General features: G+C 36.6%; 1 protein-coding gene across 1 annotated transcript; it reads left to right on the plus strand.

The window, feature by feature from the left end:
- Nucleotides 1-301: 301 nt before the first annotated feature.
- LOC137944048 (mitochondrial outer membrane import complex protein METAXIN-like) lies at nucleotides 302-5,653 on the plus strand. The gene is made up of 6 exons (XM_068789548.1): nucleotides 302-837; nucleotides 2,407-2,747; nucleotides 3,009-3,085; nucleotides 3,189-3,249; nucleotides 4,721-4,889; nucleotides 5,240-5,653. The coding sequence occupies exons 1-6, from the start codon at nucleotides 681-683 to the stop codon at nucleotides 5,425-5,427; spliced, it is 993 nt and encodes a 330-aa protein (XP_068645649.1). The 5' UTR covers nucleotides 302-680; the 3' UTR covers nucleotides 5,428-5,653.
- The last annotated feature ends 20,462 nt before the right edge of the window (nucleotides 5,654-26,115 follow it).

A 26,115-nucleotide genomic window follows, 5' to 3' on the forward strand; every position in this document is an offset into this window, starting at 1 on the left:
GTAAAAGTAGGTAGAGAAGTTTTATTTTTTTGTAAGAAATCGATGCCAATGTAGTGATCAACAAATGGTAGACTCAAAGGCTCAAAAAAATTTACATGGTTGCCGTGAATGTCATGTCACAAATCTATAAAAATTTTAGCTGGACTTGCTAAATCCATCTTACGTAGATATTTTTTTAAGAATGAAAATTCAACTTACCATTTGTACCTGGTTGAAACGAACCTGTGTATGTCCATGGCTGGTATTGCTATTTCATGATTTTTGTTCACAATTAAGTTCAATTTTAGGGTTACAGCTCTGGGTTCGTCTTGATGCGACTCGGGGATTCCGGTCCGCTGTATCGAAAGAGTCGTCATTCCGAGTTGGCGAAACCTGCTCTGTGGAGGCAATTGCAGGACATCTGATTTTAGTTTCAAATCTAAGTTCTCTCAGCTTTCCACTTTCCCCTGAGATTTCTAGTCTAATCTCTGTGTGTTCTTTGATTCTATACTGTGGATTTAAGTGTTCATGTTTGAACTGCTTAAACTGCCTAGTTTCGTCTGCAAATCCCCCCAATAAAAACCCTTACTGGGAGCCGACTTGTTTATCGCCGAAATCCTACATCGTGTTTCGGTTGCTCGGTTCGTTCTGCAAACTATATTCTCAATCGGAAGGTAGAAAAATAACAGAAGAATAGTCACATGGATGAACAGAAGGAAAAAGGACTTGTTCTCGTAGCCAGAAAAGCTTGTTTCGGTTTCCCCACGGCTTGCCCTTCATGCTTACCCGTTTACCTTTACCTTCGATTTGCAAATATATCGTTCGACATGCATTTTGATACAACTAACCCAGATTCAGGTCAGTTGATTGTTTGTATCATTTATCAATACTTGCTCTTTTTGTTTCGCCTGTATCTTTCAGTCACCATTACTGAAAAAATCTTCATTTTTTGCTTGAGGTAATGAATTGATGACTTCTGTAGTTTTTATTTCAATGCAGATTTTCAGTTTTTATTTTTTGATTTTCAACTCTGGTGTAGGTTTTTTCAGAAAAAAATTCTGGTATAGGTGGATACTTTTGCTGACTGGTGGGATTTGGCCTTTGTAGTCTTTTATTAACTATACCAGGGAAAATAGATTTTTTTCTTTGGTCCATTTTTCAATATTTTATTTGTCTATGCGCTTACATAAATTCCTATTTCTTTTGTGTTTCCCTCCTTTGAGAGGACAGTCATTGGCATCTAGACATTGAGTTTATGTTGCTATCTTCTTTAGATCGCGTTATATATATATGTGTGTGTGTGTGTGTGTGTGTATTTTTTCTTTGTGTTTGATTATTGCGAAGTTTGATTGGTTGTTACATGTTTTTTATATTGTCACAACTATTTTTTATGAGATTTCTCCAATAAAATTCATAATGTAAAGTTTGGTCATGACTGCTTTTTTGTCTAGGAGAAGACTTAGGTTTGAGTGTGTTTATATTTTCTCAGCTTTCTTTTTCTAGTGGTTCCACTGGAGTTTTAGAATGCCATTCTAAATTTTATTATGCTGTCACAGAGACTAATAGGTAAGAGTTGCATGTTTTCATCATCTCCTAGCACTCTCATTGATTTGCCATCTCTACATCTTAAAATCAAAGCTGTACTTGCTCCCAAGGCTTGAGGTTTGTGAAATGTAACAGATGATTTTATCTGTGCTATCCCAGTTATGCAGTTTTATTTTGATGTTTGATAAACCAAAACTTTAGTTACTTAAACTATAAGTTTAGAGCTCAAACATGGAGGCTCAAATTTGAAAAGTATTATGGAGAAAGTTTGTATTTATGTTTCCAGGAGAATGCATGATAATCTTATCTATTTTGAATTTTGAATTTTGAATTTTATTGTAGTATGAATCCTGACAATAAATTGATTTAGAAGACATAAAACATGAGAGAGTCGACCTGAGTTAAAGTGCTACAGCTGTTTTAGGGGACAGGATGATCTCCTGCTGATCATATGGAACGACAATATGCTGACATAGGATTCACTTTTTCTGATTGCATCATAGGTTAGGGAGCATCGTAGGTTAGGGATGTTAGCAAGGTTGGTACTGTTTTTTTAACTGAAAGTCCTGCGCTTTGTGGCTTTTTCGCCTTTTTATCTAATTGCTCCTCTTCTTTCTCCCTCACTCCCTTGCATCTTTTGATCCATTGAATAACTGTAACTTTTAATGTGTCTGAGGTGGTAAACAATCGAAAGCTTTAGGAAAATCTTTTCATCTTCTCACTGTTACAGGTTTCCCTTATTGATTTTGCCATGCCATATCCAAGAAAATAGGTTTCCATCCGAAACTCATCCCTGTGGCAACTTTTCATTATTTTTTCATGATTAACTGAATTTTCTTTTACCTTTTCTGTCACTATAATGGAAGTTTATATCTGCCGCAGATGCCATTCCATATGTTGAATGTGGTGAATATGTGGCATTCAACAATGAGAAGAGTGGGGTTATTGAAACTCTAAAAGAGGATGGTATTGTGGATTTGGACTCAAAACTTGCGAGTAATTCTGTTCCTGATTGGCTTTCTACAAAGGCATTAGTCAGCTCATGGCTTGCTGATGCAACAATGTATGAGTTATGGGTGAACACTGATGGAAGTGTGGCAAATCAAATATATTTTTGTGATCTTCCATGGCCGATTGGGAGGTTTCTCCACTGGAAGCAAACTAGAGCTGTTAAGCAGATGCTGGGGATAACTAACACCAATGCTGAAGAAAGAGAAGCACAGGTTATCTGGCATTTTTAATTTCTCTATTTGTCTTTCAATCATTATTGGACCTACTATTTAATCTCCTTTCTCTTATTTTTGGATGCTGAAAATACAGTTACATGGATGTTTTCCTAGAAAAATTGATGGTGTTTCAATATTTTTTTCCAAAAGGTCGCTGCAGTTCCTTTCACCATGTGGATTTTGCCACCAAATGAGACAAGGAGATTGTTCTAGGCTTCTAGTTATTTTATCTTATTAAATAAGTTTCTGCCTGGACAGATTTACAGGAATGCATCCCTAGCATATGAGGCAATGTCCATGAAGTTGAGCGATAAGCACTTTTTGTTTGACAACAGGTGTCCAAAAACAATCACTCATTTCTTTTGAATGATGGAATTCAGCTAACTTAAAGTATGCATAAGATGCTTCTATTTACATGGTCTTTCTAACCATGTGCAGGCCTACCAGTCTAGATGCTCTTTTCCTTGGACATGTGCTTTTTGTCCTTCAAGCTTCCAATGTAAGTTTTTCTTATTTGTCACCTTATGGCACAAAAAAACATATTCAACTCGTTATGGACAAGATTATAAAGTTCTTATTCAGTGTTCTTTTTCTACGGTACCGAGTCAAGAAGGAAGAGAAAAGTCACCTAGACCTGTAACTAACCTTTTATTTATCTAGGACAATTTTCAAATAGGCCCTCTTAGATGTTGTAAGGTAACTCAAAACTAAGAGAAAATTGGTATGTCCTAACAAAAAAATAACTAAATTAGCTTTTAGTATATTCATTTTATAGAATAGAAAAGCAATGCCCACCTCCCCTAAGGGATAGGTGGAGGCCCTTCCCTTTTTAATTTTCCACATTGTGGGGTGGGGTAGACCTCCCCCATTTTTCGTGAAAACAGAGAATAGGAGGTTTTCTACCCTTTGTTTTTATGAAAGGGACGTAACACTGCCCTTTCTCCAAGATAAAAAAAGAGGGGAGAGGCTCCCCCCTCATTTCATACAGGCAAAGAAGGATTTTTACCCTCCATTCTTTGAAAATAGGGTGCCCACAAGTGTGCCTATTTTATTTTTATTTTAAAAAAATCAACCATTTTAAAAACTAAATTACCATTTAAGCCTAACCATAATGGATTCTGTTGGTTGAATTTGGTAATATAACATTTGGAAATGCAACCTCTAAGAGGTTCATACTTCCACATGTATCACATAGTTAAATTTTAATTAATGTAGGGTAATGCTGTTATTTAACTTAATAGAAAAAGGAAATTATTAAAATTAGATTAATTTTAAGACATTGTTTTGAAAGATAAAAAAAAATATGTTTAAGAGGAGCACCTCCCTTCATCTCCTCTCTTTGGCTGGATTCTCTTGTCCAACTCTTGGAGAGAGAGGGCAAGCCTTACTCTTCTTTCCATGTGCAGTTTTGGTTGAAAACTTTTTATTTACCATGTGACTTTATGTGATGTGGTCACACTAGGAAATACGGCATTAAGGTGTTCATATTTGGGATCATGGTAAATGAGGAGGCTGTGTTTGAAAGTATCCTTTATTTAATTTGGTAGATACTGAATTCAAATCAACGAACTTGAGTACTGGTTTTTTACTTCTGTTGATGCAGACATCCGTGACCTATTAGATTATTCCTACCAATTCATTTCACATTTTACTAACCAGCTGGCCCAATTGTTTTACTAGTTTAATGCAATTAATTTTCTGTTAGTACATATTAGTGCTTTGTCGGATTTGAGGGAGTGTTGAATCAGAGCCTCGACCGGCATTGTCTGGCTAACAAGTTTCGGCAAAATGGTCCATCAGGCTGGAAAGGGGGTTTCACATTCAGAAATTTGTTAATTTAGATATGAACATCAATTTTATGCTGGTTAGCATTTTCACAATTTTTTTTTCTGGTTAGCTAAAGATTCTTGCTAGTAGTCGGGAGGTGCACCCATATAAACTCTGGACTTATTTTGTGTGCATTTTTTCAGGAAACATCACCATTGCGAAGCAAGATATTAATGCATGAAAATTTGGTGAGGTATGGAGAAAATCTTAAAAGAGAATTCCTTGAAGCTGGTTCAACATCATCTTTTGTTCCTAGATCTCCTTCTGACCCTTCAACCTCATCGACACCTAGGAAGGGGCCCTTTTCTCAAGGTGAACTTACCGTGTATTTTTTGTACATATTGTTAATGCTTAGAAAAGATGGGATCAGTGACGTTTTGGTGAGCATTCTTTATTGCTGGTACTGATGGGACTTGCGGCTTGGTCCCCTGGCCTAAATGTGCTCTACTCAACCTTTTTCTGGGTTCTTAAATTAGTCATTAGGCAGGCCGAGCTCTTTAATGATCAATAATGCTCCATTTATATGTGGATGACTTGTACAGTCATCTGCCACCAGAGGAGCTTCTGCTTGAGGTTTTTCTTTCTTTTTGTTTTTTCAGATGGTGTCTTTGTTTCTTATTATTTTTCTAGATTCATTCTAATGGGGAAGCACAGGAGTGTAGGTTCAAAGCCGAGAACTAAACCCAAAAGGGAGAAAACCCAAGAAGAGAAAACATTCAGAAGAAGAGCCAAATACTTCCTTGCGACCCAGTTGGTTGCAGTCCTCGTTTTCCTGTCACTCATGGGTGGTTCTGATGATGCTGAAGTGGAACTAGAAGATGATGAGGATGGATTGGGTTATGATGACTAAAATTTAAGTTTTTGGTGAGCTTTTTCCTTAGCAACAGATGATAAAATTTCCCAAAAGCTGGGCTACAGTGAGTTGTTGGTAGCAGAGGCTTTAGTTTCAGTTCCCATTTTTTATGTGAACGAGCGTTCAATTTGCTGTCAATCTTCTGAACAGTAGGGTCACGGATATTAAACAACCAGAAATCAACAAATTTTGAAAGTTATAAAGGCATAAAATTTCTGGTGAAGCTCTGTATCCAAGTGTTCTTGCTGTAATATTTGATAAAGCGGTGGTTTTTTGTCATCCTAATTGATCATTATGATTAAGGTGCCGATGTTTGAAACTGTCCGCGAATTTTGTATGAACCTGTGAAGAGAAATAGAAATCCGTAGTAGAAAATTTTGACACAGAAGAGAAGGCAATTTGTTTTTCTTATATTAGGGCTAAAAATATCCTTCACTCATCTTTCATGAAGTGAAAAATTCTATGGATAAAACTATATAAATGCTTTTTGCTTACTTTAGTAATTACTCTTGACACTCATCAATTTGGGTGATAAATGTTAACTAATTCCAGCTTGTTACACAAATAACTAAAACCATTTTTACACATTTTTTGTAAAATAAATCAGTAACTGTTCAAAGGATTTAATATTAGGTGAAGAAATCTTACCATTTAATATAACATTTCAAATAAAATGAAAGTTCAACATGTTTCGTTCTCTAGTAAAATTTTGGATTACAGTAATAAAAGTAATGGTTTGATTGTCACAATTCATTGATATCGGCAATAATACAAGAAAGTTAAACTCCTCCAATAAATATTTATTGAATTTTTTGAAAAGAGAAAAATCTCATTGACTTGTTGTAATTTGAGTATATGAGCTTTTATTTATAATAGAGAAAACAAATACATTTTAGTTACAATTAAACTATCCTTGTCCCTGTTATACCTAAAGTTATACATAAAGATAAGTCCATATTAACTGAACATTTAAATGGACTAACATAATTAAAACATATTTAACTGAGACTCTTCTGTGAGACCTTCTTCCATGAGACTTCTTACTCCACCATATTAATTTTGGCTCTATGAAACTTTTTACTATAAGAGTCAAATAAGACTTCCATATCTGCTCTTCAACACTCTCCCTCAAGTTAGATTTTATAACTTCTGCTTGCAATGAAAAAGATTTTTGGTCTTCAATTTCTTTTGCTGAAAAAAACTTCTCCATAGATGCAAAAATTTAATCTTTATGTAAAAACTTCATCTTTGTGCTTCCCATTTATTGAGTATTTTGGTCACATAAAAATTACCACCACATAAACAAAATACATATTTCTTGTACTTCTTCTTATTCTCCCCCTCAAAGCTGGGGATAAAAAAGATGTAGATACCCAACTTGAACAATACACAATATGAGAGAAGAAAATCAATCCTAACTATATGACAAAACTTCATACACCAATAAAAAAATGGTCATAGTCTGAAACACACTCTGCTCAATTTTAAAAGCGAAAAATGACCAAATTTTAGGGCACAACAAAGAGATTCACTTTTTAAGGGTAACTCAAACACAAGTCATCTCTTGGGTGAAGAACAAAATACTTAACTCAAACTGGATATGGGACACACTCCTATACTTTTTAGGTAGTGGGTCTAGGCATAACTCTAAAGTGATAAAAACCCAAGATGATAAACTAAAGAAATACTGTAGAAAAACAACTTTAATTGGAAGGAGGCGACTATGTAAAACTTCCAAAGTGTTTTTTTTTTTAGAAAAATAAGGGAGACTATAATTGTAAAACTTAATAAATTTGACCAAGTATAATTTTTTTGGGGTGACCACATTTTTTCGGAGTTAAAATTGTGGAAGATACACAACCAAGAAACAAAAACGCACAAATTGAAAACAACATCGAAGCCAGATATTGCATACCTTAAATGAGCACATCAGGAAATGATTAAGTTTGACCAAAACTCTCTTATTAGAAGAGAAAATTGGCTAAAAACTTGAATTTAAGGAGAAAAGGAAACTCAATTCATATCAATGCATAGAGAGAAAATAGGAGAGAATAGGAAAAAAAAAAAGATTTTCAACAGAACTTACCTTAGGTACATCTGATATCGATATCTCCAAAAATATAGCTCAAAATAAAACAAAGGTGTTTCTCAAGAAACTAGACTCAAAGAGCTTTAAATTAATATCTAATTTGATATAAAAAGCTTCAATTTTTAATCTGTTATTACCTCTTGATTTGCTTCGTTATATAGTTTGACCTTTGCCGATTCCAATCCGAATATCTCCTTAAATATAGTTCTGTTGAAATTTTATTATTTTGAAACTAGACTTTTTCTTCATAAAATGTACTTATTTTGAGATAAATAATCCGATAGATTTTGGACTCTTTAATCTCACATAATTGAGTACTCTTTCTTCTGTGGCCAATAGGATTATTTACTCTTACGAGATCGATATCTCCCTCTAGAAAAGTCAGATTGAGAATTGGTTGAATATGTAAGAAAATAAACTTACATATAATTCTTTTGATGTATAATTCTCCATATAAAACCTTGTTCTTGATGGTATAACATAATTCAAAAGTTGAATCTTTTTGCTGTTGCTCGAACCTCTTTTGCAGTATGACCTTTGCTACTTCAAATATCAATTTATCTTTGTAGTAAATTTTTATTATCAAAATTCTTTTTGATTTTTAAGTAGACATGAAGATCTTTCTGTCAATATATAATTAAAAATATGAAAAGTTTAGTATAGAGGTGATAGATCCAAGAAAACAACGAGTACTGGAACACAAAAGAAAGAAAAAGGATAGAATACAAACCTAAACTACTAGAGATGATATATAAAAAAAGGATGACATTATCTCTGTGGGTTGACCTAGTCAACTCACAGAACCTGATTTGATACCGTGTTGAATTTTTAGAAAAGAGAAAAACTTCTTTGACTTGTTGTAATTGAGTACATGAACTTTTATTTATAATAGAAGAAATAAGTAGATTTCAATTACAATTAAACCACCCTTGTCCCAATTACACCCAAAGTCAAATACTTAAAGATAAGTCCAAGAATAATTAAATAACTGAACATAAATAGAAGACTAACATAACTAAAACACTTTTAACTGAGACTTTTCTGTGGGAGCTCCTTCCATGAGACTATTCTTTGACTCCACCATATTAATTCTAGCCATGTGAGGCTTCTTACTATAAGAGTCATGTAAGACTCTTTCGTATATGCTCTTCAACAATAATTTTCCTACAAAAGTTCACATGTTGTACGAACCATAGTCTTGTATTTCGCCTCCGTATTAGATCAAGAAACTATAATTTGTTTTTTCTCTTCCATGTAACTAAATCTCCACCAATAAAGTACATGAACCACTGGTAGATCATTTGTCTACTTTAGAGCCTACATAGTTAGCATTAGAAAAATCTTTAGTCTCAAAATTTACATGAGGTTTATAGACTAGACTTTCCTAGACGATTGTTTCAAATACCACAATATTTTGAAACAACACCACAATTTACAATAGGTGGGGATTTCATAAATTGATTCACTATACTGGCAACAAAGAATATATGAGCTTTTGTCATAGTTGCATATGACAACTTTCTCACTAGTTTATGGTATTGCTTTATATCTTATTACACCAAACTGTTTGGATAATATAAGTCAAAACCACTTCCATTGGAGGCCCCTAACATTCCTCGTAACATCGAATTCTTTAGATAATATAAGTCAAGACTACTATCCAACGGTATATCTGCAAGTTTTGCCTCCTAATAATTCTATTTCCTACAGAAGATCAGTTATATACTTCCTTTTAGACAACAATATGCTAAAATATCTCAAAACACCCAAATCCTTATTTTTAAAGTTGTTGAATTTCTGGAGAAGAAAATAATTCATTGACTATTGTAAATTAAGTACATAGGGTCTTTATTAATAATAGAGAGAATACATACAATCTAAGTTAAGTTTAACTACTCTTATCTCAGTTATACCTAAAGTAAAACTTTTAAAGGATAAGTTTTACAACTAAACAAATCTAACAAAGTAGAATTCTAATAATACTAAAATTACTCCCTAGCTGAACCTTCTTCCTATGAGACCCCTTTCTAAGAGAATCATGTAAGACTTTTCCATATTTGTTCTTTAACAAAAGTGGGCTTGTAAATGATGTTTCACTTTTGTGATATCATGCACATCAATACCAAATAGAATAATTTCATCAACCTATAACAACAAAATAGTAATACCTGTCAGCTGCTTCAATATAAATACTGAATGATCATAGTGGCTTCCTAAAAAAATCAAACTCCATAACTACTAGATTGAACTTCTTAAATAGAGCTCGAGGACTCTATTTGAGATCATAGTTTTGTTAAGCTGACAAACTTTACTTCTCCACCCCTAGAGTAGCATAGCATAACGGTTGCTCTATATAAACCTTCTCAAGAGAGTCACCATGCAAAAGGCATTCTTGACATCAAATTGAAAAAGAGGTCAATGTTGATTCACAACCAATGGGTTAGTTATGGTTTGTACATGTAATTGACTCACCACACTTATTGCATATGATATATATGGTCGGGTCACCAAGCTTCTGATATTTACATACATCAACATCTTCTCCAAAGCTTGCACATAGCTCTGTATTGGCATCAATAGGAGTGTCTGCAGGTCAACTCCCCGCCATCCATGTGTCCTCTAGTAGATCCAGACATACTTTCTTTAAGATAATTTAATCCCATGCTTTGATTGGAACACCTCAATACCCAAAAATAATTTTAGAAGTCCAAGATCTTTTGTTTTAAATTCATGTCATATCTTCTCTTTGGATTCTGTCATGTTGTCTCCATCATTGCCAGTTAAAATGATATCATCCCCATTGATATGAACCACGTCAATCAGTGACGAAACCCGATACCAAATCCGAAAATCTTCCCCAAGACCTTTCAAGTTTGATGGAAAACCGCGACCCGTTGCTTAGCAAAGCAAGAACCTTGGTATGGTAAAGACGCCACAAACAGGGATGGAAAATCCGTTTGATAAGTCGTTTGAACACCACAAGGAAAAACCCTAATAAGTTCAAAAAGTTTCTTCAAGAACTCCAGAAGAATAAACTCTCAATATGAATAAAAATCCAAAAGTCCCTAATCCGTGTACCAGTCCTCTATTTGTAATGGAGGATGTGGTAGAATCCATGTAGAAATAAATTCCTTCCCTTAATTACATTCCATTAAAGAAAAACTTAAGGTAACTTGGCGTAAATAGAATCCTAATATAATTCCAACGTGATCTCTAGGATAAGTTGCCAACTCGTGGATATTCTTGTGAATCCCATAAAATCTTCTTAACCACATGCTCTTCTAAGATAAGTTGCCAACTCGTGGCTATCCTTATGGGTCCCACAAAATCTTCTAACCACATGCCCTTCCTCAATGCACGTGTATGGCTGCTGGGCTTTCTTCCGGATCAACTTTGATGAGTAAAAACAACCTTTGTTCACCATCCGTAGTGACCGCACTCTCTTCTTGTCGTAGAACTCTCTGAACTAAGTTATTCAACATTTCTTTGAATCTTTTAGCTCTTGCCCTCGTCATTGGACCAACTGGAACTTGAATTGGTTCATGAGTATTTCGTGCAACCTCGATGTCCTCATCATTCCCCTCTTCTTGAGAAGGATTTATCCTCAAATCGTCACCTACATCAAAATGACTTAAATCAGTAACATTGAATGTAGCACTAACATTGTACTCACCAGGTAAGTCAAGTCTGTAAGCATTGTCATTGATCCGTTCTAGCACTTGAAATGGTCCGTCTCCTCGGGGCAGCAACTTGGAACGTCTTTGTGCTGGAAATCTTTCTTTCCTCATATGTAACCACACTCAATCACCGGCCTCAAAAACTAGCTTGTGACGTCCCTTGTTAGCTTGCTTGATGTATTGTTCGGTTCTCCTCTCTATGTTGACCCGAGCCCTCTCATGGAGTTGTTTCACAGATTCTACCTTCTTCTTACCATCTAAGTTTACATGCTCAGAAACAGGCAAAGGTTATAAATCTAAAGGAGTTAAAGTATTAAAACCATAAACAATATCAAACGGTGAGCACTTAGTAGCAGAATGAATGGTACGATTATAAGCAAACCCAACATGTGGTAAAAAATCCTCCCAAGTCTTAATGTTCTTACCAATGACAACCCTCAACAAAGTTGATAAAGTCCTATTAACTACTTCTATTTGACCATCGGTTTGAGGATGACAAGAAAAACAAAACAAAAAGGATAGGCAAACCTGATGAACCAAAGCTCTGATACCAACTGATACGAACCACGTCAACCCATGATGAAACCGGATACCAAATCAGGAAATCGTTCCCAAGACCTTTCAAGTTTGATGGAAAACCGCGACTCGTTGCTTAGCAAAGCAAGAACCTTGGTATGGTGAAGACGCAAACGGGGATGGAAAATCCGTTTGATAAGTCGTTTGAATGCCACAAGGAAAAACCTTGATAAGTTCGAAAAGTTTCTTCAAGAACTCCAGAAGAATAAACTCTCAATATGAATAAAAATCCAAAAGTCCCTAATCCGTGTACCAGTCCTCTATTTATAATGCAGGACATGGTGTAATCCATGTACAAATAAATTCCTTCCCCTAATTACATTCAATTAAAGGAAAACTTAAGGTAACGTGGCGTAAATAGAAGGGTAATATAATTCCAACGTGATCTCTAGGATAAGTTGCCAACTCGTGGATATTCTTGTGGGTCCCACAAAATCTTCTAACCACATGCCCTTCTAGGATAGGTGTTACAATGTGGGACTCACCATGGTGCTCGAGTTGGTGGGACCCACCATGAGGACGTGGGACACCAAGAAGAGTCCTCACCTAAGCAAGCACGAGTTAAGGAGTTAAGAAGCACAAGCTGAAATGAGTTAGAAGACTTGAAGATCAAGTGGGACCCACAAATATTTCACGAGCTGGAAACCTTATCAAGATGAGCTGGAAAATCATGAGGGATCCACAAGGATAAGGTCACGAGTTGGCCTCCTCCCTTATATTCATGTGAATGAAGAAAAAGTTTTAGTTCAACTCATATTAATCTTCTTGTAGATTGGTTTGAATAGACTTATCTTAGAGAGTTAGAGTTGGAAAGTAATTAGGATTGAAAGGCTAATTGTATAAGGACTCTACCTCTTCCTCTACTATAAATAGAGGTGTTGTAATTCAGAATTAATCAAATTATACATCTCATTCTTGAATTAATCTCTCTCTTTCTCTCTCTCTCTCTCTCTCTCTCTCTCTCTCTCTTTTCTTGGCGCCACCTCTCTTTTCTCTTTTATTTTTTCTTCTCTCTACCCGAGAGCTCTTCTTCCCTTTTCTTTTTTTTTATTCCTTCTTTCTCTTGCTCGGAATTATGGAAAAGGGATTTTAAATTCAACATGGTATCAGAGCATTATATTTAGGATCCCTCGTCAAAGGAATGCTCTAAAGAAGTGATGATCAACACCACTCAAAGAAGACTCTTTTATGAAGGAAGAACAAAAGTCGAGAGATAAGTGTTCAATTTTTTTTTCTTTTCATGTTACTAGTTTCCGAATTTAGAAGATGATTTAAGGATGAGTATGTGAATGCTTTCATCTTATTATATTATGGATATGCATGCTTCTCTATCTAGAAGGAGCCATCAAAACAGTTTGGTCGGTTTGGAAATACTATTTACCGAGACCAGTCTATGATCAGATTGTTGGAAAAAAAATTCGTGGGATAAAAGTTCCCTGATATAGAAGATTGTTATTGAGTCTCTTATGAGTGGTATTAGAGAAAAAAAATTAGAATAATAATTTAGCTTCAATGCTAAAATTCCCCATACATCGAGTTGTTTGAAGAGTACTACTTGGTGTTATTATTAGAATTTTTTTTTTTTGAAGAAGGACTTATCATGGCTGACGAGAATATGAATATCAAAGGTGATATAATGAGAATTACCACCATACCCTTAAGTGGGGTATCAAATTTTATGATTTGGTCCACATCGGTTTGGAGGTTCCTTATAACAAAAGACCTACTTGGTCACCTCACCACCCGAGGACCACCTATTGATGAAGATGATATTTTTTATAACAAATGGTTGAAAAATGATACTTTGGTGATTAGTTGGCTAATCAATAGCATGGAAGAAGATGTCTCCAACAATGTTGTTCATCTTGACACTACTAAACAAATTTGGGAGACATGCGCTAAACTGTACTCTTACTAGGATACTCTACATAGACCATATGATATTCTCCAAAGAATGTTGAATACTAAACAAGGAGAAAATATCCAAGAGTACTTGGCCCACTTTAGAGGTTTTCTTCAAGAGTGGAAGTTATCTCAACTTTCAACCACATATATTTCTATCAATGAAAAATAGAAGGAAGCCTTAATTACCGCTATTTGTCTTGCAAATGTTAAACCCCATCTTGAGATTGCCAAGAGTCAACTTTTGAGTGCTTGTGTTGTCCCAAAGTTTGATGATGTATGTGCAACACTACTTCGTATTCCAGACACTTCTTCCTCCACTATTGAATTATCATCCACTATGTATTCCGATCATAGAGGATCATCATCTGACCGCGACTGAGGCCGAGGTAGAGGTTATAGAGGAGGCAGAGGAAGAGGTGGAAGGACTGGTGCTGGCAGAGCAGATGGGAAAGAATGTACTCAAAAAATTTGGCCACACTATAGATCATTGCTATTATAGGCATGCACTTACTGTGGATAATATGGCCATTATAAAGAAATATGCTATAAAGCTAATGGACAGTTAGAATTGACAAGGGCTAATCAAGCCTTTATAAGTGATACAAAAGAAGAACAACCCAAAAAATCAGCAACACAAAAACTTTTTACTGATGAAGAGTATGAGCTATTTCAGAAAGTGAAGACAATGTTGTGTTCTTCTCCTAGTTCCTCCGCAACTACTGCTGCCACTACCGCTTGGGGTATGTTATCTGCCTCATCTTCATCCTAAATAATTGACTCAGGAGCCTCAGAGCATCTTACAGGTAACAAAAATTTATTGCATTCTCTATCTCCGAGTCTTTCACAGAAGTTTTTTACCATAGTTGACGGTTCTCAAACCAAAGTCCAAGGGAAAGGTTCCACTTCTGTCATACTATCACTTTTCTTTTCATTCCTACTTTCCCTTTGAATATATTATCTGTTAGTCAGCTGACAAAATATTTTAATTGCTCTGTTACCTTCTCACCCCACTTCAGGTGTCTTTCAGGATCTTATAATGAAGCAGGTGATTGGTGGAGGCCATGAACAAGGGGGTCTTTACTACTTGGATGTGACGAAAATAAATATGGTTTCTACTACTGAAAATGAAACACGGTTATGGCACAATCGGTTTGGACGTCCATCTGCACAACCTCTTCATTATATGTTTCCTTCTCTTAAAGTAAGGTCATAATTTCATTGTGAGGTTTGTCAATTGAGTAAACATCAAAGGAGTACATACACTCCTCGCCCAGAAGTCAAAAGTGTTACTCCATTTTCTTTAATTCATACTAATGTTTGGGGGCCCTTGAGTGTCTCCAACATTTCTTAAGAAAAATATTTTAATACATTTATTAATGATTTCACTCACACAACTTGGTTGTTTATATTTAAGGGGCATTCTGAGATACCATTCATTTTCAAGTCACTTCATGCTATGGTACTCACACAATTTGGTCAGAAAATAAAAACTTCTCCGGTCTGATAATGCCAAAGAATATGTTTCCAAAGACCTTGACTCTTTTTGTCAAGAAAATGTCATTATCCATCAAACATCATGCGCCTACACTCCTCAACAAAGTGGTGTAGCCGAATGAAAAAATCGTCATATTCTTGAGGTAGTCGAGGTTTATTATATGCCATGAAAGTTCCATACTTTTATTGGCCTCATGCAGTCCTTACGACCTGCTTTCTTATAAATCGTCTACCATCTACCATTCTTGGTAATAAATCTCCTTACTCTAGATTATTACCAAATGATGCTCCTTTTTCACTACCTTTGAAAGTCTTCGGATGTCAATGTTTGGTTCATAATTCATTACCTAGACATGGCAAACTTGATCCTAAATCTATCTAGTGTATCTTTTTAGGATACTCTCGCACACAAAAGGGTTATGGTTGTTATAGTCCTACTCTTCAACATTTATTTGTGTCCAGGGATGTAACATTTTTTGAAGACTCCTCGTTTTATTCTGATAGTGCTCCTCCTGGTCTGTCCTTAGTACCAGGTTCCCCTTGACCGATTGTGCCTCTTGATACAGAGATTATTCAACCCCCAGAACAAGTGACCAACACCACACCTTCTGAGTTAACAGATCTAATAGAGGTAACTTCTTCATCACCAATTATTTTTGGCCCTTAATATGATACTCGTCCTATTGCTATAATGGAAAAACCTAGATCATGCACTAGACCTTCTACTTTTCATCCCATTTCAAATTTTAAGTCTCATCATCGCCTCTCACCTTTTTGTTGTCAGTTTATTTCTTCTATTTCCTCCATATCTGTTCCACAATCCTATTAGGAGGCGCTACAACATCTAGGGTGGAAGGCAACAATGGATGAAGAAATGAAGACCCTTAATGACAATCATACATGGTCACTGGTTCCTCTTCCCACAGATAAAAAACCCGTTGGTTGTAAGTGGGTTTATACTGTCAAACATAATCCGGATGGGTCAATTGCACGATTGAAGGCTCGACTGGTTACCAAAGGTTATACTCAATGGTATGGAATTGATTATGTAGAAACTTTCTCTCTAGTGGCAAAAATGAACTTGATACATATATTTTTATCTCCGGCGGCCAATTCATCGTGGCCGATATATCAACTTGATGTGAAAAATGTATTTCTTAATGGTGATATTAATGAAGAAATTTACATGCAACAACCACTTGGGTATGTGGTTGAGGGGGAGTCAGTATGCCGCCTAAAAAAATCTTTATATGGTCAAAATCAGTCCCCTCGAGCATGGTTTGAGAAATTTAGTCAAGCCATCATAAGGGCCGGCTTTCATGCTCTGGAGATCACTTAGTATTTATTGAAAATACACCGAGAGGTAAGGTGATTTTGGCTGTATATGTTGATGATATTATTTTAACTGGGAGTGATTCCGAGGACATCCGGAAAACAAATGAGAAAATATGTGTTGAATTTAAGATGAAGGATCTTGGACTACTCAAATATTTTTTGGGTTTTGAAGTATTACAATACAGACATGGGATTGTACTATCCCAAAAGAAGTATGCCCTTGATCTACTATAGGAGACAAGAATGATAGGATGTAATCCAGCAGACACTCCTATGGACTCAAATACAAAATTATGTGGAGACATTGGAGAAGATGTAGATATTGGGAAATATAAAAAACTAGTGGAACGACTTATTTACCTATGTGTAACAAGGTCGGATATTTTATATGCAGTAAGTGTGGTAAGTCAATACATGCACAAGCCACTACTTAGTCATTGGCAAGCATTGGAAAGAATATTATGATATCTAAAAGGTGCTTCAGGAAGGGAGCTTCTCTATAAAAACCATGGTCACTTCAACATCGAAGGATTCTCAGATGTAGGCTAGATCCCCAGATGACAGAAAATCTACTTTGGGATTTTGTACGATGGTTGGAGGGAATTTGGTTACATGGAAAAGAAAGAAGAAAAATGCAGTAGCATGGTCTAGTGCAGAAGCAGAATACAGGGCCATGACACACACTGTTAGTGAACTCATATAGATAAGATCTCTTCTCACTGAGTTGGGATTCTACAAGGAAGTTCCAATAGATCTATATTGTGACAATCAAGCAGCAATACACATTACATCGAATCCAATCTTCCATGAAAGAACAAAGCATATTGAAGTGGATTGCTATTTTATATGAGAAAAGTTCCAAGCTAGTTTCTTATCTGTGAAGCATATATCATCACAAAGTCAAGTTGCAGATATTCTCACCAAGCCGGTCACTCACAAGATTATGTCTACCATATGCAGCAAGTTGGGCATTTATGATGTCTTCTCACCCCCGGCTTGAGGGGGAGTGTTACAATGTGGGACCCACCATGAGGACATGGGACACCAAGAAGAGTCCTCACCCAAGCAAGCACGAGTTAAAGAATTAAGAACCACAAGCTGAAATGAGTTAGAAGGCTTGAAGATCAAGTGGACCTACAAATATCTCACGAGCTGGCAACCTTATCAAGATGAGCTGGAAGATCATGAGGGACCCACAAGGATAAGGCCACGAGCTGGCCTCCTCCCTTATATTCACATGAATGAAGAAAGAGTTCTAGTTCAACTCATATTAGTCTTCTAGTAGATTGGTTTGAATAGACTTATCTTAGAGAGTTAGAGTTGGAATGTAATTAGGATTGAAAGGCTAATTGTATAAGGACTCTACCTCTTCCTCTACTATAAATAAAGGTGTTGTAATTCGGAATTAATCAAGTTACACATCTCATTCTTGAGTTAATCTCTCTCTATCTCTCTCTCTCTCTCTCTCTCTCTCTCTCTCTCTCTCTCTCTCTTTGCTTGGTGCCACCTCTCTTTTCTCTTTTATTTTTTCTTCTCTCTACCCGAGAGCTCTTCTTCCCTTTTTTTATTTTTTTTCTTTTTTCTTTCTCTTGCTCGAAATTGGAAAAGGGATACTAAATTCAACAATAAGTTGCAAACTAGTGGCTATCCTTGTGGGTCCCAGGAAATCTTCTAACCACATGCCCTTTCTAAATGCACGTGTATGGCTGTTGGAATCTCTTGTGGATCAAATTTGATGAGTAAAAAAAACCTTTGTTCACCCTCCATAGTGACCACACTCTCTTCTTGTTGTAGAACTCTCCGGACTAAGTTATTCAGCATTTCTTTGAATTTTTTAGCTTGTGCCCTCGTCACTGGACCAATTGGAACTTGAATTGGTTCGTGAGTATTCCGTGCAGCCTAGATGTCCTCATCACCCATACATTACAAGCAATACTTTCCATTTAAGGTATTTTTGATAAAAATAGAATGATCTACTGAGCACCGATTGCATCCAAACCACAATATTGCTAGGCTAAATTTGTCAACCCATGCCCGAGGAGACTGTTTCAGCCCATATAGAGACTTCCTCAATTTACATATGCACTCCCCCTCAACCACAATACTAGGTGGTTCATGCATATATATCTCTTCTTTAATGTCCCCATTCATGAAGACATTTTTTCATCCAATTGATATACCGGCCAAGAGGAATTAGCAGTTAGAGATAATAAGATGCACAACAAGTTTAATTTAGCCACTGGCGAGAATGTTTCCTATAATCCACTCCTTAACATTGAATGTACCCTTTTGCAATGAGTTGGGCTTTGAGGCGAGCAACAGAACCATCCGAATTGTGCTTGATAGAAAAAACCCATATATAGCCAGGAACTAGGGCCCAAGTCTGATTCTCATATACATTTCTTCTTCCATGGCTGCCTTCCATCCTGGATGTCTCAGAGCCTCCTAATATGATGGTGGAATAGAGATGGAAGAAATAGATGCAAGAAATTGACAACATGAAGAAAAAAATCAATGGTGAGAAACAAAATTTGATATAGGATGAGAAGTGGAGGGCCAAGTGCAAGTCCGAGGCTCCTTCCGTAGAGATGTGGGCCAAGTGTCAAATTGTGGGCCAAATACAATAGGGGATGACAGGCTTACCTTAGAGGGATTTTTAAACTCCACAGTTGTGGTGTCGGTTGAGGCTTCAGGGGGCTGAAGTAGATCCACATCAAGTGGCACAATGGGCTTCAGAGCTGCCTCAATCGATGAAAGACTCGGAGGAGCATCTTTCAAGGAATAAAAATATATGTCCTAAAAAAAGGTGACCTCCCTAGAAATAATTAACTTCCGATGAGCAGGATTATAACAGACATAACCTTTTTGGGTATGAGACTAACCCCAAAAAATACAGTTAAGAGAATTAGGCTCAAGCTTACTCTTCTAAGGGGATGTGACATGAACAAAACATGTGCAACCAAAGACCTTCATAGGACATCCAAAAATAATAATGAGTATAGGGATTTATGATTAAGTAAGAAAGATGGTAGCCTATTAATGAGGAAGCAGGCTATATGAATGGTATGAGGCCAGTAAAAGTAAGGCGCTTTCATAGAGGATAGTTGGCCATGGGCTACCTCGAGGTGATGTCAGTTTTTTCTTTCGGCTACACCATTTTGTTGAGGGGTGTGGTGGGCACATGATTTTCGATGGATAATACAAATATCCTAACAAAAGGATTAAAATTCACTAGATAGATACTCTATGATATTCTCTGATCGAAAAACTTATATTTGTTTTCCAAACTGATTGGACTCCATGCCATAAAAGGATTTAAATATGGAAAAAATTTCAAACTGTTCTTTAAACAGAAATAGCCATGTGACTTGAGTGACATCATGAACAAAAGTGACAAAATACTTAATTTGAGATATGTTCGAGACACTTAAGGGTCCCTATACATTTGAATGAATTAATGAAAGGGAGCAACACCTTTGAGTTCAGTTCGAGGAGATTTTGTTGACCTCTGGTGTATGCTCAACTGACAGACTTCACAATTGAAATTTGAAAAAAAATTAAAGATGGAAATAAGTGTTGAAGCAATGCTACTGATGGATGACCAAACTGGATCTACCATAGCCTTGCTTTTTTCTAAGAAGTGGCAATCCCAGTGACTAGAGGCAAGTTTAAGTAAAAAGGCCCCCCTGTTCATGCCCGCCACCAATCACTTGTTTCATTGTTAGATCCTAGAAAACACAAGAAGAATGAGGGAAGGTGATGTAACAATTAAACCATTTTATTTACTGGCTATGTTAGAAAGTGGGACCAAGCCCACCATGACCACATGTCCAAGAGGTGGCATGAGGTTTCGTCAAACGAGGTGGAAGATTTTTTAATATTCCTTAATTGATGTAATTATTTGATATAATTTAGCTTCCATGATCTATGTAATTAGGGCTCCTAACTGATTGAGGAGTTTCCCTAAATATGTAATGGAAAAAGTATAAATAGGGGTCTTGGTTGAAGGGTTTTCAATCAAGCTCTCTTCTTCTTACAATTCGTGGAACAATCTCTTTCCTAGCCTAAAATCTCTCTTTTCCCTTTTCTCCTCTCTTCACTACCTGAGCTCTCTCTCTCTCTCTCTCTCTCTCTCTCTTTTCTTTTATTCTCTTCTCTCTCCCCTCTCTTCTCCCTCTCTCATCTTGTTTGAGATTCCAAGCATGGGGTTCTAAATTCAAAATGGTATCAAAACATTGAATTCAGGATCCCCGTGTGATGTTGCTCTAAGAAATTTATGATCAAAGCTACTCATAGAAGGCTCTTGGCGAAGCAAGATTGAAGCTTGTTGAGATAAGTTTTTTCATTCTTGTTATTATGACTTCATGCTCTCAGTTTTTTTTAACTCTGGAAGATAGTTCAGAGATGACTTTATTACTCTCTTCATTATATGAAAGTATTGAGATGTATGTATCTCGAATTGGAAGAAATTTGCCAAAGCTGATTTGTCGGTTTGCAAGTTCTTGGCTGAAAATTGGTTTATGTTGAGATTTTTTGCATGAAAGGTTATTATTCCATGGGTAAAAGATTTCATGATGAATAAAAATTTTCTTGAGCCTATTATGAGTGGTTTTTGATCCATTTTATTTTGAAAATCTTATTACTTAGCTATTATGCTAAGCTTCTCCATTAATCGAGTTGTTTGAAGAGTTGGAACTCTACTCGGTTTGGTGCCTTTTTTTTTGAAGGATTTGTTTTTTGAAGTCTCAGCCCTCATATGATATTTATATAGATAAGCTCGTCTCTCATGCCTAGGTTCATCAGTTTTAATTAAAAAAATAAAGGAAAAGCTGAAAGAAAAAGGTTGTTTTTTTTTGCAATGTTTTTTTTAAAAAAAGGGAGGACAAACCTTTTTTGATTCAAATCCACGACTTGGCTGCTTGTTTTTGCCTCAATATTCATGATAAATCAAGGATATGAGATTTCATTTTACATAAAAGGAATCAAGCACAAAATAATTAAGGAAGTGGTCCTTCGGAAAGCCAAGTTGGCACCAAGCTATTTGAAACAATTTTTTGTTTTTTGAGATCTTACATTCAACCAATATCTTCTTGATTAGGCCTGATTTTATTAATTTTTAATAAATCATACCTTAAATTCATGAAGGATTGAATCTAGACTGGTTTTATTCCAAGCTAGCATCAAAAATATTTTTGGAATGATCTTGGAAAGATCTTATTCGGCATGCCATAATCCCTTACTTGATTCCATGATTGTTGATTGATTTTTTGCTATTCTCTAAAAGGAAGACTAGAGAATTATTTACAACAATTTTTTACCAGAAATTTCTCTTGCCTAAGTGGGTTCCCTCTTTGCCTAAAATGCTGGTTAAGCTCAGGTTCTCCTCCCATATACCCAAGTTAGTAAGTGGCCTCACTTGGTTTTACAAGCCTCTTACTTAGGCTACTTCACATTTGGGTAAACTATTACCCTTGAATTGTCTTTTATGGCTGAAGAATACATGGGTAGTAAGAATAATATTCTAAATATTACCACCATACCCTTGTGTGGGATATCAAATTGCTTGAGTTGGTCCAAATCGGTTTGACGGTTCCTTACTACAAAGGACCTACTGGGTCACCTAACCAAACTTTAGCCACCCATTGATGAGGAAGATGTTGCTTATTTTTAGTTAAAAAAATAACACTTTGGTCATTAGTTGACTCATCAATAGCATGGAAGAGCTTGTCTCTAACAATGTTGGTCATCTAGACACTGCTAAGCAAATTTGGGAGACATGTGCTAAGTTGTACTCTTACTCCGACAACTTACAAAGGCCATATGACATTCTCAAAATTATAATTAATACTAAACAAGGAGAAAATATCCATGAGTACTTTGCTCGATTCAGAGGCCTTCTTCAAGAATGGAAGCTAGCTCAACCTAACTTCACTAATGTCTCTGTCCAAGACAAGTAGAAGGAAGCCTTAGCCACTACCATTTCTCTAGCAAATATTAAGTCGTATCTTGAGGTTGCTAAAACTCAACTCCTTAATGCCTCTACATTTTCCACTTTTGATTATGTATGTGCCACATCAGTCCTAATTCTAGACTCTTCTTACCCTTGTCCCACTGAAGTATCGTTAGGTATGTACTCTGATAATAGGGTCACATCAACCAACTGCAGTCGAGGCCATGGAAGAAATTATAGAGGAGGCCAAGGAAGAGGTGGAAGGAATGGTTCCTCCAGAACATAACACAAGGATTTCACCCACTGTGGAAGATATGGCCACACTATCGATCAATGTTGGAAAATCCATGGACACCAGAATGGGCCAAGGCTCATCAAGCCTCAACAAGTAGTACAAAGGAGGACAAGTCTGCCCCACCAACATAAAAGAAGACCCTTACCGATGATGAATATGACTTATTCTAGAAAATAAAAACTTTGATGGTTTCTCCTCCTAGTTCCTCCTCCACTACTGATGCCACCACTGCTTCAGGTATGTTCTCTGCCACTTCCTCCTCTTCATCCTGGATAATTGACTCAAGGACCTTCGAACATCTCACAGGTAACAAAAGTCTACTCCACTCTATCTCTCCTTGTCTCTCAGATAAATCTGTTACCATAGCTGATGGATCCTAGACTAAAGTTCTTAGGAAAGGATCCACCTCTGTTACACCACCACTTCCGCTCCCAGATATCCTTTTTGTTGCTACCTTTCCCTTGAAAATTTTATTTGTTAGTTAGCTTACTCAGCATTTTAATTGCTCCATCACCTTCTCACCCACTTCTTGTGTGTTTCAGGATCTTACAATGAAGCTGGTGAGTGGTGGAGGTTGTGAACAAGGGAGGCTCTACTACCTGGACATGCCTCAAATCAATGCCGTGTCAACCAAACACATCGAGGTGAGCCTATGGCACAATCTGTTGGGACATCCATCTGTCTAATCTCTTCATCTTTTATTTCCTACTTTTAAAAATATGTCTAGTTTAAATTGTGAAGTGTGTCAACTGAGAAAATACCAAAGGACCACTTATTCTCCTCAGCTTGAACCTAAAGGTGTTGCTCCTTTTTCATTGATTCACACAGATGTATGGGGACCCCTGAGCATCTCCAATATTTCCTGAATTATGTACTTTATTACCTTCATTGATGATTTTACTCGCACCATATGGCTATTTCTTTTTAAAGAGCGATATGAAATATCATCAATATTTAAATCCTTTCATGGTATAGTAGTTAGTCAATTTGGCCAAAAAATAAAAACACTTCTGTCTGATAATGCCAAAGAATATATCTCTAGTGACCTTGACTCCTTCTATCAAGAAAAAGGCATTATCCATCAGACTTCATGTGCCTATACCCTAAAATAAAATGGTGTAGCAAAACGGAAGAACCGTCATCTTTTTGAGGTAGCTAGCAGCTTATTATATACCATGAAAGTACCATAGTCTTAGTGGCCACATGCCATCCTTATTGCGTGTTTTCTTTTAAATAGGTTACCCTCTTCCATTCTCCGTCATAAATCCCCATATTCACTATTGTTTTCACATGGTGATCCTTTTTTTTCTTCCCTTGAAAGTCTTCGGGTGTACATGTTTTGTTCGTGTTACCTCACCACAAAGTGGTAAACCTGATTTGAAATCTGTCAAGTGTACTTTCTTAGGATGCTCTCACATGAAGAAGGGTTATGTTTTCTACAATCCTATTCGCCAAAGGTTAATTGTGTCTAGGGATGTAAAAATTTTCAAAGACTCTTCATACTAGTCAGAAAATGCCCCTCTAGGTCTCTCCTATGTACTAGCCTCTCCTCAACCGGTTGTACCCCATGCTGAGGAAATTATTCTACCCTCTGAAACATTGGCTGACACCACACCTACGGAGTTTGTGAATCCCAACTAGGTAAGTCCATCTTCTTCTGTTCCTTTTGGATCGTAATATGATACTCAGCCTATCGCCTGAAGGAAAGAACCCAGAACTTGCACTAGGCCGTCTACTTCTCATCCTATGCCCGATTGTATGTCTCACTATCATTTATCTTCTTCATGTTATCAATTTCTTGTGTCTATCTCCTCCATCTTTGTCCCACAATCCTATTAGGAGGCTCTGAAACATCTAGGGTAGAAGGCGGCAATGGAAGAAGAAATACATGCACTCTATGAAAATAACCCGTTGACTGTAAGTGGGTCTATACGATTAAACATAATCTGAATGAGTTGATCGCCTTAAGGCATGCATCGTTTCCAAAGGCTATACTCAATGCTATGGGATCCATTTAGGTCTAGTGTAGAAGCAAAATACAAAGTCATGGCACACATAGTTAGTGAACTTCTATGGATTAGGTCCCTTCTCACTGAACTGGGATTCTATAAAGAAGCTCTTATAGGCATTGTGATAATCAAGTGGCAATTCATATCACCTCAAATCCAGTCTTGCATGAAAAAAAAAAACACATTGAGGTAGACTGCCACTTTATACAAAAGAAATTCTAAGCCAACATATTATCTCTCAAACATATCTCCTCACAAGGACAAGTTCCAGACACTCTCACCAAACTAGTTACTCATAAAATCCTATCCACCATTTGTAGCAAGTTGGGCATCTACAATCTTTTCTCACCCCCATCTTGAGGGGAAGTGTTAGAAGGTGGGACCAAGCCCACCATGCCCACAGTCCAAGAGGTGGCATGAAGTGTCATCACATGAGGTGGAAGATTTTGGTAATTTTCCTTGATTAATGTAATTAAGGATCTTAATTGATCAAGGATTTTTCCTAAATATTTAATTGAAAAAGTATAAATAGGGGTCTTGGTAGAAGGGTTTTCAATCAAACTCTCCTCTTCTCACAGTTCGTGGAAGAATTTCTCTCCTAGCCTAAAGTCTCTCTTCTCCCTTTTGTCTTCTCTCTCTTTGCTCTTTTCTTCTCTTCTCTTTCCCCTCTCTTCTCCCTCTCTCATCTTGTTCGAGGTTTGAAGCATGGGGTCCTAAATTCAACAGGCTAACAAATAAAAAATTTAAAGGGAATTGTGGGGACAAATAAGACATCAGTGACCAAAAGTGATAGTGTAACAGATGAGGATTCCTTCCCAAGAAGTTTGGTTTGGGAGCCTTCGGATATGGTAACAAACTTGTTCAATAAACATGGATATAGGGAATGTAATAGACTCTTATTACCTGTAAAATGTTTAGAGGCCCCTGAGTCGATGATTTAGGATGAAGAGGAGGAAGTGGCAGAAATCATACTTGAAGTAGTGGTGGCAACAACAATAGTTGAAGATATTGGAGAAGATTGGAGGGGATACCATCATGCTTTTCATCCTCTATAAGAGTTCATAATCATCATCGGTGATAGTCTTCTTTCAACTTTGTGACTCAGATCAGACTGTATTCTTCTCATTTTGAATTGAGGCTTGGTTGGCAGTGACCCAGTCTGGTTTGCCTTGAAGCTTCCAACAGGTATCCTCCAGATGGTATAGTCCACAAAAGTGAGTGCAGACCGGTTGTCTAAATTTGAAGAACCAAAACCAATTATACCTCCTCTTGCTGGACCTCCTCTATAATTTCTATTATGCCCTTGGGTGGTAGAAGATGTACCACTATTTAGTGAGTACATAGCAAATGATGCT

Source organism: Aristolochia californica, unplaced genomic scaffold (assembly GCF_029961685.1).
Source record: "Aristolochia californica isolate CCGP_79_NKW_82.1479 unplaced genomic scaffold, dmAriCali1.0.hap1 SCAF_11, whole genome shotgun sequence".
Classification (NCBI taxonomy): domain Eukaryota; kingdom Viridiplantae; phylum Streptophyta; class Magnoliopsida; order Piperales; family Aristolochiaceae; genus Aristolochia; species Aristolochia californica.